Here is a 22049-nt window from a genome sequence, read left to right as displayed (position 1 = left end):
TTAATGCCAATAATTTAATTTTAACCTTCAAATATTGAGCTAGGCCACAGCACATGAAACAGCTTCTGCATAAACCTTGTTTTTTAATTCTGTGATTATTTTAAAAAATATTTTATTGTGCTTTAGGTGAAAGTTTACACAGCAAATTAGGTTCCCATTTAACAAATTTTATACAAATTGTTCTGTGACATTGGTTACAATCTTTACAATGTGTCAGCATTCTCATTATTTCCATTCTGTTTGCTCTCTTATATCCATTGATCCAGCTTCCCCTCCCTTCCTTGCCTTCTCATCTTTGCTTTTGATCTCATATGGTTGATTGTATAAGAGATCACATTACTCATGGGTGTTACAAGCCATACTGTTATTTGGCTGAAAAGTGGCCTGTAGAAATATCTTCGGTTCCAAGTTCAAAGGGTATCTCAGGGTGATAGTCTTAGGGGTTCCTCCAGTCTCTATCAGAACAGTAGGTCTGGCCTTTTTCAGGAATTTGAATTTTGTTCTACATTTTTCTAGGCCTTTCTATTTTCTCCCTGGTCAGAATAGTTGGTAGTGGTAGCTGGATACCATTTAGTTCTTTTGGTCTCAGGCTAGAATAGGCTGTGGTTCATGTGAGCTATTAGTCCTGTGGATTAGTTTCCTCTTTGAGTCTTTGGATTCATTCATTCTCTTTTGATCCAGATGAGTAGAGACCAACAGTTGTATCTTAGATGGCCACTCACAAGCTTTTAGGACCCCAGATGCTACTCACCAAACTAGGATGTAGGACATTATCTTTATGAACTATGTTATGCCAATTGACTAAGTTGTCCCATGAGACTATGGTCCTAAGCCTTTTAACCCAGTCAAACAATTCCATGAGTTATCTGGATATGTATAGAAGTCTCTGTAACTATGTCCCTATGTGCTTTATTACATGTGGATATATATGTGGCACATGTATATACATGTGCCTACAGATACACCTATACATGTATGTGCGTTTACTCACATATGCCTTCCTATACACACATATACATACATAAGTAACTACGCAAATATTTTTTGGAGGTTTTTACTGTTGTTGCAAAATTGTATGTTATAGCATTTACCAGAATTTTCCCTTTTCCTTGTGTACTTCTTAGTGTCTTCATTTACCTTGGTCGAGTTGTGCAGACTTCATTCATATTTGGTATTGCCTTTCCCATCACCAAAAATAACAAGTGTCTACTATCTAGAAGGAGACCTGGTGGCCCAATGGTTAAGAGATCGGCTGCTAACCAAAAGGTCAGCAGTTCAAATCCACCAGCCACTCCTTGGAAACAGTATGGGGGCAGATCTACCCTGTCCTACAGAGTTTCTATGAGTAGAAAGTGACTCCTCCTTACTCCCCCTCCCATCCCTGGTAACCATCAAACTACATTGCTGTCTGTGTGTATATCTATTTTTGACTGTTATTGACCATACAATATTTGTCCTTTTGTGATTGACTTATTTCCGTCAGTATAATGTCCTCCAGATTCACGGACTCCTCATTATTCTTTACAGTTGCGGAATATTCCATTGTATGTATGCATTACAATTTGCTTATACATCCATCCCTTGATGGGCACTTACGATGTTTCCATCTTTTTCTATTGCGAATAATGCTGCAATGAGCATAGGTGTGCATTGATTCTGTAATTATTATTAAATCTTATCAAAAGCCCCTGACTTAATAAGTAAGTATCCTTGATCACATTGCTAAATATTGGATCATTTAAATATCAATGCTAGATGTAAGGGAATATCTTTTGTCATCATCTCACAACACTAACAGACATTTCTTTAGCTCAGTGTTTTACTTTTATATTTAACAGGTAGACCAATTTGCTACTAAATTTGTTTCCCCAGCCTGGGCTGTTAAAACCAGCACTTATTTGGAAAGCACTTTGCACTTACTGCAATATTACAGAGATGCCAAGGCACAACCTCCGTGAGAGCCGCACTTACTCAGGTGAGTTCAGTGATAATTTATTAAGTAATTCACGTACTGTGTTAGCAAAATGGTAAAATATTTATTTAGCCATTCTGCTTGTGAAGATTTTTAGATTTTATACTAACTCAGATTTTGTCTGGCATGCTTCTGTAATTTAAGGTTGGATGTCTGTGATGTTGAAAATAAATTAAAAATATACTGACCCCAATGAGCTTAAAGTTGTATAGTACTCTAAGCCATCAGCATCCTTCTTCATCCTGAGAGCATACACAATGTTTAGAAATATAGGCAGTTGCTATCGTAAGGCCAGTCATCTACATCTTAAGGGTTATACCATTATTTTCTTGGCATTTTATTTAGTAATAAGCTAATGGCATCTTTTGTAAAGACAGCCTATTGATTCTTGAGCTTAGCCCTGTATCTTTAATGAAAAGAATTCCTTTAGGTGCATTAAAAAAAAAAAATTCTAAAATGACCCATATTTTATTATAAATGTTTTAATATGCTTGTCTTTCCCAACTTTAGAAGAAAAATTTAGAAGAAAAATACAGTGAACACTCATATACCTACCATCTAAATTCAACAATTTTTAACATCTTGCAGTATAATCTTCCATGCATATCTGCAGAACCCACTTCACAATAACGTGCAGCCTTCATGACACGCTCCCCTAAATATTTCAGCTGCATCTCTTGAACACAGAGCATTCCACTACATAATCACAATATCATTAGCACACCTAAGAAAATTAACACTAATTCTATAGTATCATCTACTAGCAAGACCATATTCAAATGTCTTCATTTGTCCCCAAAATATATTTTATAGCTGTTTTTTTTTCATTTGTTTGTTTTCAAATCATGGTTTGTAGATTGCATTTTGTCACTGTTTTCGTTACTTTTAATTTAGAACAGTGCTCTCTCAACTCATCCCACCCACACCACACGCACACACATTTTCTTTTCTTTGGCAATGAACTTTTAAGAAGTCCCAGCCAGCTGATTTGTATTATGTCCCATATTCTGAATTTGTTTGTTTCTTCATAGTGTAATTTAACTTGTTTTCTGTCCTGTGTATTTCCTATGAACTGTTAAGTTTAGTCCCTTAGGTCCATTTTAAATATCTGATCTGAGTTATATCCACTATGTTGGCTTTTCTTATCATTGGATTGTCTTATGCAGTAAACTGAATTCCTTTCTGATTCGATCAAATACAATTATAAAGCCACTAAGTGAGACCTCTCTTTTGTACCTGATAATTTCTGAATAAAATCTGTAGCACACATTTACCAGTTCAATCACACCATTCATAGTAAGCCCCTGGCATTCTTTTATTATTATTATTTATTTTATTTTTTGTTGTTGAGAATACACACAGCAGAACATACACTGATTCAACAATTTCTGCATGTACAATTCAGTGACATTGATTATATTCTTCAAGTTGTGCAATCATTATCACCCTCTTTTCCTGGTTGTTCCTCCCCCATCAACACAAACCACCACCCCTTAAGTTTCGTATCTAATCTTTCAAGTTGCTGTTGACAATTTCATCCCATATAGATAGAGTTTAAAAGAGTACGATGCTCAAAACAGACATTCTTTACAGTTAAGCTAAACTACCATTTGGTTTTAAGACTTCAGGGGATATATTTGGTTTAAGGTCTAAAGATCATCTCAGGGTAATAGTTTCTGGGGTTCATCCAGCCTCCATGGCTCCAGATAGTTTGGATTTCATGAGGATTTAAAATTCTGTTCTGCATTTTCCCCCTTTAAATCAGGATACTTCTATAGAAACTTTGATCAAAATGTTCAGGAATGGCAGCTGCGTAACATCCAGTTCTTCTGGTCTCATGGCAAAGGAGGCAGTTGTTCACGGAGGCAATTATCTATACATTCCATATTCTTCTCCTATTCCTGACTCTCCTTCTTCCTCTGCTGCTCCAGGTGACCCATGGCTTTCTTGTAAGTCATCCAAGAATTTTCATTTAGAATTGGGTATAGTACACTACAAGTTGTCCTTTTCCTGTCCTTGTGCCATCTTTCCTTCCCCCCTTAGGATTATCTGTTTGGAATTTTTAATTAAGTATACTTTTCCATACTGATCAGCAGTTAAAGGATGTCTGGTAAATATCTAGACAGGTTATTTGCTTCAGATGTAACAATGTATTTTGAGGATACATTAAAATGAATGCAGTTTATAAAATTAAATTCTTTAGTGCACCAACAAGTGTGAGAGAAATTTGTATGTTATTTCTATAATTTTTAATGAGTAACATGATGCAAAATAACCTTAAAAGAATTGTGAAATTTTTAATTAACCTAAGGTATTTGTATATATATGAAAAACTGATGTTTGAAGGTTTCAGAATGATTGCAAATTAAATCAATTACAATTGGTGAGTTAGTTTTCGAACACTTCTCAAGATAAGATGAAAGCTGAATGTTGCTGACATGATCTATTTATATATATTTATTTTAGGGCAAAGTTAAAACTTAACCTTTTAACACATAGTGGAGAAGGGGGAGGGGGAGTTACCCTCACATGGATGGTATACATGTTTCTGATCCAGAAAGGCGTAAGTCACAAAGAGAAACAATAAAATATGCAATCTGAGTCACTCTGCAGCATCTTGCATCTGAAAACCATCATCTATAGTATAGAAAGGGGCCCTGGCGGCATAGTGGTTAAGAGCTCAGCTGCTAACCAAAAGGTGGGCAGTTCAAATCCATCAGCTGCTCCTTGGAAATCCTATGGAGCAGTTCTAGTCTGCCCTATAGTGTCGCTATGAGTTGGAATCAACTTGAAGGCAATGGATTTGATAAGGTATAGTATAGAAAAAGGTTAAAGCAAGCAAAGGAGATAGCTTCATCCATTTAAAAAGTCATTTAAATGGAAAATTAGGTGGTTAGAAAATGTCTATGCCCTTGAGGTACATTATCTGGCAGAAACAGGTCACTTTTCTGAAAATCAATTTATTAAAGTTAGTTTGCCAATGATCAATTTGCCAAAAACTAATTTTAATGAATATTCTTCTTGAATATATTCACCCACTAGGAACAAATTATTCTTGTAGATATTCACTTAATTCGGTCTGTCAACAACTGTTTACTGAGTGCCTACTCTATCTAGGCATGTTCTGGGGATTGACTATAGCAGGAAGAACAACAAAAAGTCCCTGCCCTCATGGCGCTTAAGGGAGACATATCATGAAGAATAAAATATAGAAAATGTAATGTCAGGCAGTGGTAAGTGTTATAAAACTCCACCTTGTGCCCCCTCTTCCTACCTCTCCTGAATAGTCTTCCGTGGTCTAGATCTGGGATCTATCCACTGAAGGGCAGCTAAGAAAGGGAGTTCAGAGGCAGGAGTGCCCCACTAAGGTCATATATGGATCTATGGTTTCTACCCTGGTGACTCCAACAGTTTGGTTGGTCTTGCAGAATAAAAAAGATTGTCTATCAAAATAACTCCGTATGGTCTATTCGTTGCTCACTGTGGACATGTGGTATAGTCAGTCTTCCAATTGTTAGTAAGAAAGGAGAGGTGGTAAAGTCATGAAACTTCAAGGGAAGTCTATGGATGAATGCCACCACTGGCAATTTTGGCTGGCAATATATTTGGGCATGAGAGGTGAGAGGGTTTAGGAAGAAATAACATACCCCTGCTGAGACATTCTCCTGATGGCAATTTGGACTGAGAACAAGGGCCTTCTCCCTGACACAAATGCAAGGTGCAAGTACCTTGCTAGCATTTAGAATGACAGATGTTTGACGTCATGCAGACCACTGTACTTCACTTAGGCTTTCCTCTGCATTTACTCCTGGTTCACTAAACCACTCTTTCCTTCTAGCACCATTTTTAAATGCAGTCAGTGTTTCCTTGACTCAAGTTGCCTATCTGCAGCTTCTAGAACATTAACAACAAACGGCATCCTTTTAATGGACCCCTGATCTTTCTCCCACCCCCTAGGAATGCTGAACATGGTTCATTTTCTTACTACTAATTCTCTGTGGCTCAATTACTGTACTGAGGGTGATGTATAAGTATCATGAAACCAATGTTCAAGGTCAAGGCTTCAGCAGCTGAGAGGCCAGCAGAGGAGATGGGAGGAATGGAAGACAAGGCTGAGCCGTCGGGTAGAGGGACCCATTACCAGGCATGTTGCCAAGGCAAGGACTTTTGTAGCTGTGCCCGAGGTGAAGAGCAGATATCAGAAGTCAAATAGAAACATGTTATAAAAACTGGACCCCAAGGTCATTGCTGGAAAACATTGGGCATCCTTGCAGCTAAAGCCCTAAGTGTCGAGTCACAGCAAATTAAATCTCTCCTATTTTAATACTTGGCTTGGTTCTAGGAACTAGGGTGAGGCTGATCCTGCTGTTGACAGCCAGAGTTTCAGCTGCAAGGATAGGCAAGCCACAGGAAATCTACAGAAGTAAGGACATAGGCAAAAACATCTAAATACCAGAGGTCAATGTCCAGGGACTTAGACAACTGGGATCAGGGGCTTACTGGCTGTCCCTGGTAAAGGAATCCTTGCATGCAGCAATGGGGCAAGGAAAGAAGAATAATTTGGTCACGTTCACATTTACACCTGAGTGACAGAAGGCAGGAAAACGGAGCCGAACTTTTTTCATTCTGTTGCTTGTTAAGTTTTAGACCTAAGTTTAAAGAATGATGAAACCAATCTGGCTACTTCAAGTTGGACCCCCACAACCCTGAGTGTTTGCCCTCACCTATTGCCATTCTGCAGCCCTGGTGGTGCAGTGGTTAAGAGCTCAGCTGCTAACCAAAAAGTCAGCAGTTCAAATCCACTAGCCTGTCCTTGGAAACCCTATGGGGCAGTTCTACTCTGCCCTATAGGGTTGCTATGAGTCAGAATCAACTCAGTGACAACAGGTTTGTTTTTTTTAATTGCCATTTCGAGGTTGGCAGAGTAGGCTTCTTCCCAGCCCTGGCACCCAGGGTTCTGAGTCAGCCTTATTTTACTGACCTGACAAAGTAAGTACTAGTCTCCTGGCTTGTCTGACGTCAGCCTGCCCCGGAGCTGGGTCTCTATACCTAAAGCCCCCAAAAAAGCGTTGCACTACAAATCTAAAGCCATAAAATGAGGACTGTAGTGTTTTAGAGTGGAAATAGGAACACAAACTCAATGAAGCTACAAGAGTAACAAGAAATCAAAAACACACGGAGCTTAATTTTGGGCTTCAGGGATTTCCCCAGACTTACTTTCATTCTTTCTTGGAGGTAGCTTCAATTTGCTTTAATGTTCTTTATTATTCAGTCAAATGAAGTACAGGAGATGTAAGAACCCTGGCTGAGCTCCTCAAGTCTCTGCTACTAATCAAATGGCCTTGGCAGGTCAGAGCAGCAGGAAGTCTGGCAGCATCAGCGATGACCCGACTGTCCTTAGGATGTTACTGTCCTGCTATAAAACCTTCAGTGGATCCCTATTGCCCTGGGAACAACTGGGCTTTTTAGCCTTGCCTTTAAGATTGCCTGAGAACTTTTGCTAATCACCTCCATGTACCAGCAAGGCTTAATCGCCATGTTTTCCACATGTGATCTGAACCTTTCCCATTTTTGGACTTTTCTCAAACTTCACTTTCTATTGAATGACATTTTACCTTACTGACACATTCAAACCTAACTATTCGTCAATGCCAGCTAAAACCTCCACCTCTTCCAGTGTGCCTTCTTCCTGTTTATCTTGATCCTCCATTTTATCTGTGTTTGGCTTATTTCAATTAGTATTTTTTTTTTTTTACTGTAAAATTAAGAAGGTCTTGTCTCATCTTCTTCTACTACACTGTACATTCATCAGGTATAGAGATCATATCTTATTAATATTTTTGGTTAACCACAGGGACAGAGAATTGAACTAATCATATTCCTCAACTCATGCCACCAAATCTGTATCCTTCAAGCAAAACACTTGATTTAGATATTCACTCCTTTTTAATCTCATCCTGATTCCCATTGTCTTTTCCCATTTCCCTTTCTCTCCATAAGCAACTGGTCTAATGAGTTTTTGATGTGTAACAGACATTTATAGCTATTATTATAAGTTGTGTTCGACTACATTTTAGAAGACCTTGTTCTACTTCTTACTTTTTTACTCATCAGTATAGTTTTAAGATCCAGTCACCTTGCTCACGGCCATCTGGTTTGTCACTTCAAGCTAATACAGAGTATTCTCTAGGGTATATATACCAGGCAAAGGCTGGCTGGTTCAGAGGGCATATGCACATTTAATGTGTCCAAGTACTGAATTTGACTAGACGTTCCGGTCTACTCCCACTAGCAGTGCGTATGGATTCCTGTCTTCCTGTATCACTGCTAATACTTGGTCTTACTTGATTGCTTAATCTCACTCAATGGATGCCCACTTGCAATCCATGAGTTTAATTTCCTCTTATCTGGTTATTAATGATTTTGAACATTTCTTCATACACACTCTAGCCGTTTAGATTTCCACTTAAGTAAACAGCCCTCTTTCTATTCTTTGTCCATTTTTCAATTAGTTTTACTGATTTTTTATTATTTACATTTTTGTACGAGTTTCCTTGTACATTCTAAACATTAGTCAGTTTGTTGGTCTTAATTTGGCAATGATGTCCTTCACTGAACAATTTTGATGGAATCAAATCAATTTTTCACCTTCTCATTTGTGCGTTTTATATCTTGTTTGAGAAGTCCTTCTCTATGCCAAGGTCATAAAGTTATCCTGTATTTTCTTCTATCAGCTTTATAGTTTGAACTTTCACATTTAGGTCTTTACTCCATTTGGAATATATTTAGTGTGAGATATGGATCTGTTCTGTTTTTCTCAAAATGGTGCATCAGTTTTCCCAAGACCAAGGAGTAAACAATGTGTCCTTTCCCTGTGGATTTGCGTTGTCGGTTTTATCATGTATCAGTCTCTCATCTGAGGTCTCTATTCTGTTCCACTTCTTCGATTGACTGTTTTTTGTACCAGCACCATAGTTTTTTATTACTATAGCTTTGTTTTGTCTCTTAAGATTTGGTAGAGCAATTCCCCCAGTTACTTGTCTTTTTCAGTGTTGTTTTAGCTATTTGTGAACCTTTATTCTTCTATATACATTTTAAAATAAATACTTCAAAACCTCAAAACCACCTGGTTACCATTTCTATTGCTGTTGAAATTATACACTATTTGTGGGGGGGGCGAATTGACATTTTTGGAATGCTAAATAATCTCATCTATGAGAATAAATGATTTCTCATTTATTTAGACCTTCTTTATATCCTGAAACAGGATTTTTTAAAAAAAATTTCCCCATAGAAGTCTTGTGTATTCTTTAAATGTTTATTCCTAGACACTATAGCTTTTCTACTTTTATGTATAGTAGCTTATTTTCTAATATGTTTTCTAGATGGTCATCGCTGGTATAGAGGAATGTTACTGACTTTTAAAAATTGATCTTGTACCCCGCATGTTTGTGCCTCATTTGTCTTAGCTACTTGGCCAGTTATAATATCTAAATATAATATTGTTCTTTGACTTTATAATAATTCATTTTTGATAGATATTAAGATTTGTACCCTGGCCTTTTTGTTGTTGTTTATATTTCCTTTGCATACCTTTTCCAATGCTTTTTATGTCCATCCTTCTGTATCCTTCTGTTTTAAATGTCTTATTTCTGCATTTAGTGTTTTGTTTTATAATCCAGTGTAAATGCCATTTACATTTATTTTAACTATTATTTTATCAGGACTATTTCTGCATTTCCTATTCCCCTTTACTTCTTCTTCCCTTCCTTTCCTTTCTGCCTTCTTTCAAATCGGTGAATATTTCTTCTGGTGGTTCGAGATTTACATTGTAAATTTATTCTTCTTGTGGGTTAACCTTAATTTATTAAGACCTACTGTTATACTTCTTATTTTTCAATTTCTCAATTGTACCAATATCTATGTCTTTTCCTGAATAATAGAAATAATTTCGCATGCTTTCACCTCTCTTCATTTCCTCGCTGAAATACGTTGGTTCATATAATCTGGGAAAGACCGTGGCTTGGTTCAGACACCCCTTAGTCATCAAAGTGACATTTTTACTTTTTAAAAACCTTAACGCGGTCTTTTGCAGCAGATTTGCCCAATTCAATACGTTGTTTGATTTCTTGGCTGCTGCTTCTGTGGACTTTGATGGTTGATGCAAGTCAAATGAAACCCTGGACAACTGCGACTTCTCTATTTATCATGATTTTTTTATCCTTAGGTTTTTGGACAATAACAAATTTGAATAAGTTATTCTCTCATCCTTTCTTCTCACATTTCGATGACGTTCTCCTGAATTTGTTTCTCTTATTGGAGTTCTTTTTCAAAAAGTGTTTCTGAAGAGGGTCTTGATGTGGCAAACCTTCTGAGGCCCTCATATTCAAATGACAATCTGGATCAATGCAACTTTCTAACTATGGAGTTTTTTCTTTCCCCTTGGATACTTAAAAAAATATAACCCAGTTGTTTTTTTGAGTAGAAGTTGTCGAAGTGTCTAAAATGAACATGTGACTTGTGCATTTGCGAGTGATCTGATTTCTCTCTGTCAGCACTCAGAAATTGTCTTTACTTTTGATCTTCTTCAATTTTACCATAATGGGTCTAAATGTGAAAAGTATTTCAATAATGGCAACCTGTTTTGCTTAACTGTGTAAGAATCTATGTAATCTCCATGTTGTAGCCAAAATGTTTGGACACATTATTGACTGTGAGTTTTATGAAAGGAGGGACCAAGGCTATATCTTCAGGGCTTAATAGTATTCCTGGCATGTCGGAGGTGTACTAAGTAAATATTTGTTGAATGAATGAATGGACACTCAAGGGACTACCAACTTTTCTAAGATTGTCTAAAATTTATTAATATTTCTTTTAGAATTTGTCTCAATAGCTAGGAAATTTTCATATTAAAACAGAAAGAAATGGACACAATAGAATATAACATTAAATTTAGCATAAATTTAATGTAAACATCAATTCCGACTCATGGCGGCCCCAAGAGTGTCAGAGCAGAACTGTGTTCCACAGGGCTTTCAATCGTTGGGTTTTTAAAAGTAGATCACCAGGTCTTTCTTCTGAGGTGCCCCTGGGCAGACTCCAGCCTTCAACCTTCTGGTTAACAGCCAAGCACATTAAGCATTTGCACCACCCAGGAATTCCTAAACATAGTTAGTTCCATTAAGTAGTCTGCAGAGCATTTGAAATCAAATACACAGTTGGGAAAAGAACCATGTAAATTAGCATTGGCTTATAGACCCATATCTGGAGCCTGACAGATATTATACCACATCTAAAATGCTGCAGCCCTTTGCAGTGCCGCTGATCACACTGTACAAGGTCTACGGACCTTTCTTCCCTGATACACTGTGAACAACTTGGAGGGAGTAACTGAAAGAATAATATAGATGACAAAATCTATACTGTACTCCTTTAGACTTGCGTAAGGCAAAGACTAGCCTAAATTCACAAGGGATAAGAATCGGGTTCAGCACTAAGCTCGTTCTTGTGAGGTGGGGGTCAGCCATACCCCCACTCTCCATCTTCTTCACCATTTCTGACACCATCTGCACCCCCATCCCCCATTTCTCTTCTGGGTTTGATCATTTATTATCAAACTCAGAACTCACAGACCGCACTCACAGTTATGTGGTTTATTAGGATGTAACAAGCTGCAACTGGGAATCAGGATCAACTTGAAAGTAGTAGGAACAACTTGGGATTAGCATCAGGAAGCACACAGGCAAGGTCTGGAAGGCTCTCCTGAAGTGGAGAGCACATCTCTCCCTTCTTCAGTACAGGGCAGCTTCCAGCCAGGATGGCTCTCTCAGCTGCTCTCTGCTGTCAAGAGTCTCTATTGTCAGGCACTCTACTGTCAGGCCTCTGTCATCAGGCCTTTCCGAGACTAACTGGCCTAGCTTAGGGCCAGTATAGCAGCCTCATCAGCTCTGTTAGCTTTCTGCCATCAGGCCTCTCTGCTGCTGAACCTGTCACCAGGCCCCTTCCAGGTCTCTTGGCCACCGGCTCTGTCACCACGCCCCGTCTGTGCCTCTGTCAGTCTTCAGTGTTACAGCCATTGATCTGTATTACAGCTTTTTTGGAAGGCTCCTCTAGCAGGAACCTCAGGTCCAAGCCGCTCAGCTCCAGGCTCTTCTTGGTTTTAAGGTTCCCTCCTCCCTTCTGAAAACTCTGTGGGATTGGTTGCTTACATAAGCAAAATCCTTGTCAATTTCAGGAGCCCTGGTGGTGCAGTGGTTAAGTAATAGGCTGCTAGCCAAAAGGCTGGCAGTTCAAATCTACCAGCCACTCCTTAGAAACCCTATGGGGCAGTTCTACTCTGTTCTTTAGGCTGACTATAAGTTAGAATTGACTCCATGGCGATAAGTCTGATTTTGTTTTTGGTTTGTCAATTTCAAGGCATGGCCCTCCCAACAGGACCACAAACTGACCAGTCCCCTTGGTGGACCACAAGTCACTCAATTCTGTTGGGTGGTTTCACACACCACCTTTCCCATTAGTAAGCCAACCCATCCCTGCAAGGTGAGTAAAATAGACAAATCGCAATGCCGACTCCAGCCCAACCAATTATTTCTGGCAGAATTACAAACCTGAGGCCAGAGGCTATATATAAGAGAAACCCATGACATTGCAGCACCACTACATAATAATTAAAATACTGAAAAGTGGAAAGAGGAAGTAGGTTTTTTTCCCCCTCAAGAATATCCACTTACATGAACGAATGTTAAGTTAAAAAACAACCACAAGTGGAAGAGAGAATAGGAAATATTTGTCCTTAACTCATTTCTGTTATGGTTCTAGGCTTTGCTTAATGATTTTTTTCTAAAGATATTCAACTATGTATGAATCCCTCTAGTCCACACAATTGTATCCTCTGCTTCTCTTTACAACTGTCCACCTTTAACAGTCATGAAAATCAGCAGGGTGCCACAGACATAGAATGGACATATTTTTCTTGAATAAAAATGATAAAAAGGTTGATTGAAAGAAAAGATACATCCTCTCATGGTTATGAATATAAAAAGCTTGAGGACAACTCACAGCCACAAAAAGCACTATGGTGACAACACTGATAAATGCAAAAAGACCTTAAGAAAATGCTGGATGGTGGAATTCTTGCAGCCTCTTGGATATGGAGAAGCTATTTGTAAGACTGAGCTATATAAATAATTAACCCTAAGAAAAATAAAGCCCATGTTTTTCTACAGAAATTGAATGAATTATCGAAATTTGAGAAGGTGTTAACAGTCCTGGAAATATGAATTCTTTAAGTTTTGCATTTCCACTGTGCAAAAGTGGTGTGGGATATTTTAACCAGTCTGTCAAAGAATCTATGCATAAATTGGAAAGAGCAATTTCCCTGAAAGAGTTGCTTTATATTTTAAGAAAAAAAAAAAAATCCAGTTAAAAATAAACTTACCTTTTACATGCTTTTCATGTTTCCTCATCTTAATTAATTCCTCAAGTCAATTTCATTTCAAACATTGTCAATTCCTGGCTCATGCCATCTCATTCAAATACAGTGGTGAATTTAGGGCACCATGATCAAAATGGTTCTTCTGAGGGAAGCATAATATTATACTTACGTTTGCTTTCAGAATAAACTATTCAAGTCTGCATACCCTGTAATGACCATATATTCCCTTTTACCCTCATTTCATGGTACCTAAGGTGTCACTCACTTTGGGAACATGTTTGAAAAGTAAAACTCTGGCAACCACCTTTACAAAGCATACAGGCACCCTTGAAAAATTTGAACTGCAAAATATTAAGCCATATCTGTATGACTTTTCTCTTGAAACAGTTTGCCTTGCTTGCAGAATTTAAGCACTGAAAATTCAGGGAAAGCTGCCAAAGATGAGGTGATTTGGCCTAAAATAATTTAGGAGATAGTTATCTTCAACAGGAACCACATAGAATTTGACTTGAAATGGACCCTATAGATAAAAAAAAAAAATTAAAAAAAAAAATTTTTTTTTTATAGATAGGTCAGGTAATTTAACCAGTAGGGCAGCCCAAGGAAAGGATCAAAAAAAATTTTTTTACCCTATAATTTTTTAAATGTGATTCAGATAGTTAATGTTCCTATCCTGCTGGATAAAAAAAAAAGAAAAAAAAAATTTTTTTTTTTAGGCTTGTAAAATATTGTATATTTTATATATCTACTTTTTTTTTTTTTTTTTGCCTTATCTTGATGTTATTCAAATGTAATGAGGGTTAACTAGAAGCTTTTGGGGGAAAAGAAGATTTTATTACAAATATGTAATGGATTTTTGGAGCTTATTTAATTCCTTCATCTTCATTAGTATTTTCCTAGTTGGGCCATAGTCTTTCTATAGAACTCATATTAGCTAATTTTCTTTGCTACGACACTTTTGGATATGTATGAGAAAAGGGAGAGATAGATTAAATCCAAGAACTGTTTGTCAATATTTTATCTGAAATCTTATTTCATTCAATTCAGTTTTCAAAAGTTATTTTTGGCATTTAAAAATGTCATTGCAATTACACCTGTATTTGGTGGATTTATTTAAAGCCATCTATTGATTTACATTTAAGTTTTAAACAACCTAGCTTTGTTTCTAAAATTCAACTTAAAGTTGAATAACATGTTCTTACATGAATGCTGTTGTTGTGTGCTGTGAAGTCAATTCTGACTCATAGCGACCCTACCTGACGGAGTAGAACTGCCCCATAGGGTTTCCTAGACTATAATCTCTATGTGAGCAGATCCCCAATCTTTTCTACTTCCGAGCTGCTGATGGGTTCTAATCTCCAACCTTTTGGTTTAGCGGCTGTGTGCTTAGCCATTGCACCACCAGGGCTCCTTTACATGACTGCTGCCAGTGTTTTATACTGACTCTTGGTGGCATAGTGGTTACATGCTACGGCTGCTAACCAAAGGGTCGGCAGTTCGAATCCACCAGTCCCTCCTTGGAAACTCTATGGGGCAGTTCTACTCTGTTCTCTAGGGTCGACTCGACAGCACTGGGTTTGGGTTTTGGTTTCTACAATAAGTTAATCATATATGATATCATTTATAAATGTTTCACATTCATAAATTTTTTATTCGATTGCCATTAAATTAAAATTCTATGTTAAATAAAACGAAAGCATACCAAAAGAAATCCTTCAAACGTAAACATACAGGCATCATTAGCACGCAAATTTTTCCGTTTAAATAATAAAATACAATCGTATTCATTTGAGGAGTTAGAATAAAGGGATGTGTAGTAAGGCAACTCCCTTGTATGTAGTACTACAAATGGTATACTACTTCCTTCATGATTCTAGTACTCTACTACTCATTTGGTATTTGATAGCTCATGTTGGGGTTACTGGAAATTTTGAATATGTGAAAAGAACCTGTTGTGTTGGAGGTTTTTTCCTTTCTTTCCAGCAACCTCATATACAACAAAAATGTTGCCCAGTCCGGCGCCATCTTCATGATCATTGATATGGTAGAGTCTATTGTGGCCACTGTGTATTTTAGGTGCCTTTCCACCTAAGGGCTCATGTTTTTCTTCATCTATTGAGATGATCTTAGAAATTTTCTCCTTTAATCTCTTATAATGTAGTAAATTGCACTGCTAGATATCATGATTTTAAACTACACTTCCATTCCTGAGGCACACTCAGCTTGGACACGATAGATAATTACTATTTTGTTACTATTTCTCAAAGTCAGATTCAGTTCACAAGTATTTTTTTAGAATTTTTGCATCTATGATCATAAGTGTAATTGGCTTGTAATTTTCGTTTCTCATGCTGTCCTTAATAGAGTTGGCTATCAGGATTTTACCAGATTTACAAAACAAGTTGGGGAGTGTTTCTTTTTGCTAGTTTTAGTGTTCTCTGGAAGGATTTACATACATCTAGATTTATCTATTCCCTTGAATATTTGGTAGAACTGTACAGCTACCTTGATCTGGTCTTTTTCTTGCAGGGGCATTCTCAACTATCGAGTTTCTATAACAGATTTATTCAAATCTTTTCTTTTTTGATCTATTTTTGAGGAAGTACACATTAAAAATTTTGGCATGAATTTTTTTTGCAGTACACTCATATTTTTCTAATCTCTGAATTCTCTTTAGTTTTGCCTTATTTTTCATTCCTAATGTTTGTTTCTTTTCTCATTTTTCTTGATACACTTTCCCAGAGATTTGCCTACTTTTATTAATCTTTCAAGGAATTAACTTTCGGCTTTGCTGATAATCTCTATTGTATTTTTTATGGCACTTTCATTCACTTTTTTCTTTAGTATTTTCTTCAGGGTTAGTCTGTTCTTTTTGTAACTCAAGTTGGATGTTTATAACATTAATTTTCAGCTTTTCTTCTTTTTCAATATAAGCATTTCTTACCCTCTAAGTAACAATTTCCCACAAATTTGAACACGTATTATTTCTATTATTATTCAGCTCTAAGTGTACTAGGATGTTGGATAAGGAGGACTCACAAGATGAAATCAGAATATAAATTCATTTATTTGCCACACTGCTTATTCAAAACCACTTTGAGGGTTAATTTTTTTCCAATGCCTTTGAATGGAAACTAGGAAAAGTCTCATGATTCTTTTGGTTTCTCTTAATAAAAGAAATCTTGTGGTCACTTTTAGCCACTAAAACCAAACAAAACAATCTCAGCTTAGTAATTAGTAAGTCCACTGTGGTACAATATTTAAAACTTTAATACTTATGCAAAAGCTAAGTTTCTCCCCCTGAAAGCTCAGGCCTGCTAAAGGTGAGTTGTCTGCAGTGGAAACTGTGGGGGTGATTGCTTCTTTTATATACTTTATGTCTCTGTGTTCCTCCCTTCTTACTAGGCTATTTCTGACTTCTTCAGGGTTGATTTGGGGAAAAGGGAGATAAAGTAAGGAACAGGAAAGGTTTTAGTATTGCCAAGAGATTGCATTAGGCTCTCAATGGACATCTTTCTCTCAAAGGTTGCTTTCCTATGTTCTTCAGAGTTACTCCTTCACCCTAAGCATCGACTAGTGTTTTTTTCTTTTTAGCTGTACACAAAATACTGTGTCTTACAAGCCATTGTGTTTTAAGTTAGAATCTAGTCTAAAATTCTAATCTTAAGTAATAATGTACTAGGAGCTATTAGCCAAAATATTAAACTGAAGCAATAGCTATGCGGAGCGCAATTTCAAGTGGATGCTTTCCATTGATAGCAACGGTAACTGTACCACATATATTGCTTACTATGAGCCAGGCACTGTTTCAAGTGTTTTACTTAATTATCTTATTTAATTCTTACAACAACCCCTTATAGGTAGGTTACCTCATTTTATGGGTGAGGACACTGGCTCACAAAGAGGTTATGTGACTTAGCCAATGCCTCACACATATTCGATGAGTGAGATGTTTCTTAGACCACTATGTTTATCTGCTGGTAAACAGAAATGTTATTCTAGAGAAGCAGTTGATGAAAATATACTAATTTTTAAATTTGTTTAAGAGTGGATATCTATTTGCAGGACAAATAGCAATACAGCTTTTCTCGTTAAGGCCCTGTGATAGGCAGAATAATATTCCCCTCCCCTGGCCAAAGATGTCTACGTTCTCATCCCAGGAGCCTGTGAGTGTGTTACTTTGTAATGTTACTTAAGGTACAGACGTTGAAAATGGGGAGATTTATTCTGCATGATCCAGATGGGCCCAATCTAATCATATAAATTCTTAAAATAGGAGAACCTTTCCCAGCTGCAGTCAGAGGGAGATGTGAGTATGCAAGCAAGAAGGGTCAGACAGATGCAATGTTGCTAGCTTTGAAGATGGAGGAAGCTGGTATTCTCCCTGAGAGCCTGCACAGAGGAACTCAGCCCTACTGACACTTTGATTTTACCCCAATGAGACTCCAGTGGGTCTTCTGGTCTACAGAACTGTAAAAACACATTTGTGTTTTAAGTTACCAAATCTGTGGTAATTTGTTACATCAGCAATAGGTAACTAATACAGGCCCATGCAAGCTAACCTAATTAAATATTGTACAGTATGTGAAAACTGTACTGTAACAATTACAGGAACCATTTTTGGATTAATCAAGCTATAATGTCTAGAACAGTTTTAGATAGGCAGTATCTATTTAATTAACTTGAGCAGTATGCTGCCCTGAAGATTCTTACAAAAACAGTCTGGATGGTTTTCTTAAAGTAGCATTCTCCCATAATTTGTAATACACACCACTGGTAATTTTAGATGGTGCACGGAAAAAAAAACACTTTAAATTGTAGTAACGTTTCCTTTTATTTAAGACAGGAGTTGCTGGTTTTGTACTCACAGAAGTGCTTTATGGTTTACTGTATTTTTAATGTGTCTACCCAAGAAAACGCGCTGATTTCACGCAGTCTCCCTCCCCTGGCATGTCCTAAAGCGTTCGCGTCACATACAACTGAGCAGGACTCAAGAAGGGTCACTCGCTCGCCTCCTGAAGTTCCTAGGGGTGCAGCAACACCACAAAGTTACCACGCACCAAATATAAGCCAAAGAGCCAGGCTCGTGGGGACGACGGTCTCTTTTCAGGTTGCCACTCTCCTTAAACTAAAAAAACCCAAACCCATTGCCGTCGAGTAGATGCCAACTCACAACGAAGACTCAAGCCCCCAGTATATGCCAGACACTCTCAACAACAAAACGCACTCAAGGCCAGCGAGCAATCTCAAGCATCGCGATGCTTGCAACTATCCGGGACTTCATGTTACAGCCCTCTGGGGAAGAAACCAAGATTGCTCCGCCCATAGTAAAAAAAACAAAAACGAGCTTTTGTTCTCGCGAGATCCCGATGACAGTTCAGCCGCCCGTTATCGCGGGATTTTCCCAGTCCCGGCTGCCGCGAGCTGTAGGATGTAGAGCGAGGCCTAGCAATAAGAGGGAGGGGAAGGGGTCGCCATGTCCTTGCCTTGTCTTCCACCAGAGGCGGAGGCGGCGGAGCCCGAGACGACTTGGTGAGCGTTGCCTCGGCAGCCTCCCACAGCGCCCTCCGATTCTGCCGCTGCCTCGGACGCTGCCGTCTTCTACTTCGTGGATCCCCTGAGCCTCCACCTTTGCTCGCCGCCGTCCGGTGGCTTCGGGTTCCAGGGGGGCGATGGTCGGAGGGCCGCGGGAGGTGTTGCTGGTGTCCTCCGCCGGCCATCTGGTGTTAAATGCCGCCGGGCTGCCAGGCTCCTCCCCCTGGCCAGATGGATGTCTCTGCCCCGGAGTCCCGCGCGGAAACCGCCGGCAAAGGTATAGGCTCTCGGATCGCTGCTCTGCCCGGACACCTGTCTTTACTGCGCCGGGTGGACCCGTACCTGCCAGTACCCTTCGGGTTTGGATTTTACCCTGCGGCTCCTCTGAATGACTGCAGGAGATTGCGAACCCCTCTAGGAGATTACCTCATCTGGAAAATTGGGATCGTAACTGGGTTGTTGACATTACTAAATGAGATGGTGAATGCAGAATACTTACGTGGCCCAGAGGCTGGCCCATAGTAGGCGCTCAGTTAATGTTAGATATTTTTATTCTTAATCTTTGTATGCCTTAGTTGTTAGTGAATGGTAAGATTTTGTTGTTTAGTAGATGAATAAGGATTGAGGTATTTAGTTCAGTTTACTTTTATTTCACCAAGAGCTTAATATATGATGTACTGGGTTACCAAAAAACCCAGTGCCGTCGAGTCGATTCTGACTCATAGCGACCCTATAGGACAGAGTAGAACTGCCCCATAGAGTTTCCAAGGAGCGCCCGGTGGATTCGAACTGCCGACTCTTTGGTTTGCAGCCGTAGCGCTTAACCACTACGGCATCAGGGTATCCATGTACTGAGTTAGAGCCTTGTATTCCGCCTTTATTTTTTATTGTGTTTTAGGTGAAAGTTTACAGTGCAAATTAGTTTCTCATTCAAAAGTTTGTACACAGATTGTTTTGTGACATTGGTTGCAATCCCCTCAATGTGTCAGCACTCTCCCCTTTTCGCTTTACACCCCCCGGTCCCCCATGTCCATTGTCCAGATTTCCTGTCCCTTCCTGCCTTCTGTCTTTGATTTTGGGCAGGGGTTGCCCATTAGGTCTGCTATACTTGATTGAACTAAGAAGCACGTGAGTGTGTTATTTGTTTATATAGGCCTGTCTAATCTTTGACTAAAAGGTGGACTTTGGGAGTGGCTTCATTTCTGGGGGTGTCTGGGGACCATAGTTTCAGGGGTCCCTCCAGTCTCTGTCAGACTAGTAAGCCTGGTTTTGTTTTTTTTTTTATGAATTTGAATTTTGTTCTACATTTTTCTGCCGCTCTGTCTGGAACCCCATATTGTGATCCCTGGCAGAGCAGTCTGTTAGTAGCTGGGCACCATCTATTTCTTCTGGGTTCAGGCTGGTAGAGGCTATGGTTCATTTGGTCCATTAGTCCTTTGGTATATTGCACCATTAACAGATCATCAAAAAAGAGTTTAAAATAAGAAAGGTGCAGTAATCTGCCACAAGTCATTTGGAATGCCTTCTTGCCCCAAATTCATAGCTTTCATTACTGATAGTGATATAACAAAACCTACGAGGTATTGAGTTCTTGTTCTGTTCTAGCAATATGCTGAATAAACTTATCTACATGCTTTCATTTGAGGCAGATCAGTCTGATTTAAATTGATTAGGAATTCAGAGCTGAAGTTCAGAGAGTTTAAGTAACCTGCCTAAACTCAGAGGGCTAGGAATTGGTGAAGCTCTAACTCAGGTATTTACGACAATACAAATACCTGCTATAGCCCAGCAGATAAAATAAATAGATGAAACTCCTGAGTGGAGGCTATGGTGACTGAGATGTTCATACCTCAGTTCAGGGGGTGTTTTAGTTACTTTGTGCTGCTTAACACAAATACCGCAAGTGGGTGGCTTTAAAGAACAGAGCTTTTCTCATAGTCGAGGAGGCTAGAAGCCTGAGTGCAGGGCTTTGGCTATAGGGGAAGGCTCTAGAGAAGATCCTTGTCTCTTTCAGCTTCTGTAGCCGTGGTGTCCCTTGGCATCTGCTTCCCCCCTTCCCTCCCTTGTATCTCTGTGTCTATCCTGGTGTTTTTATAACTCAGCAATGGTTAGGTTTAGGATCCACTCTATGCTGGGATGATCTCAACTGATTGATTACAGTACATTAGATTATGTTGTAGAAGGTGATTACATTAGATGTAAGGTCATTGCATTACATAACATATTACATTATGTTGCATTACTTATGTAAGGTAATCTGCTCTACCCGAGGCCAACTGATACAGTCACCTGGAACTGCTCCATGACAGGAGTTAGGCTTGTGTTTGTTTGGTCAAACAACTGGGAACCATAGCCTACCTAAGTTGACATGTAAAATTAGCTGTCACAAGAGGGCAGGGACTACTCAGCTCCATGGAATTGTTTATTTATATGTGAGCTAGCATAGCATGGAAACTCTGGTGGCTTAGTGGTTAAGAGCTATGGCTGCTGACTGAAAGGTCGGCAGTTCGAATCTACCAGGTGCTCCTTGGAAACCCTATGGGGCAGTTCTACTCTGTCCTGTAGGGATGCTATAAGTCGGAATTGACTCCACAGCAATGGGTTTTTAGTAGCATGGCTACAAGTTCTGGTGTTGTTAGTTGCTGTCAGTCGGCTCCGACTCATGATATATAACAATGAAGCATTGCCCAGTCCTGCACCATCCTCACAATCATTGGTTAAAATCTGGGCTCTGTCACTTAATAGCTGTGTCACTTTGGGCGGGTTGATTAGCCTTTGTCTCTTCCTCATTTATAAAATGGAACTAATAATATTGCTTATGCGGTGTAATGAAAAGTTGTCACGAAGCTTAAATGAGCTCCTACATCAAAAGCACATCCTAGTACACCGAAGCCCTCAAATGTTAGCTGTATATAAATATTCATGGGTTCGCTAAGCATTTATGGAGTTTTAGACATTGTAGGTGCTCGGGATATAGCAGTGAACAAAAATCCCTGCTCTAAGGGACATGTGCTTAAGTTGGGCAGCAGGCTTGCCAGTGCAATACGTCATGTGATTTCTTGACTGTTGCTTCCATGGGCATTGATTGTGGATCCAAGTAAAATGAAA

General features: G+C 38.8%; 1 protein-coding gene across 8 annotated transcripts in view; it reads left to right on the top strand.

Moving 5' to 3' along the window:
* The first annotated feature begins 18794 nt into the window (after window positions 1-18794).
* ERCC6L2 (ERCC excision repair 6 like 2) overlaps window positions 18795-22049 on the top strand; it is a 167345-nt gene continuing 164090 nt past the window's right edge. For 5 of the 8 annotated variants that reach the window (XR_010322946.1, XR_010322945.1, XR_010322947.1 and 2 more), the window contains exon 1: window positions 18796-19218. Coding sequence is in view for 4 of the 8 variants with exons in the window: in XM_010587479.3 (XP_010585781.2) it covers window positions 19137-19218 (82 nt within the window). In the remaining 4 variants the exon portion in view is untranslated. Of the gene's footprint in view, window positions 19219-22049 lie in introns of all 8 variants that reach the window. The other 3 variants (XR_010322948.1, XM_064291139.1, XM_003407639.4) reach the window with 2 other exon arrangements.

Source organism: Loxodonta africana, chromosome 9 (genome assembly GCF_030014295.1).
Source record: "Loxodonta africana isolate mLoxAfr1 chromosome 9, mLoxAfr1.hap2, whole genome shotgun sequence".
NCBI lineage: Eukaryota > Metazoa > Chordata > Mammalia > Proboscidea > Elephantidae > Loxodonta > Loxodonta africana.
The sequence above is the reverse complement of the archived record's forward strand: the minus strand, read 5'-3'. Positions and strand labels throughout refer to the sequence as shown.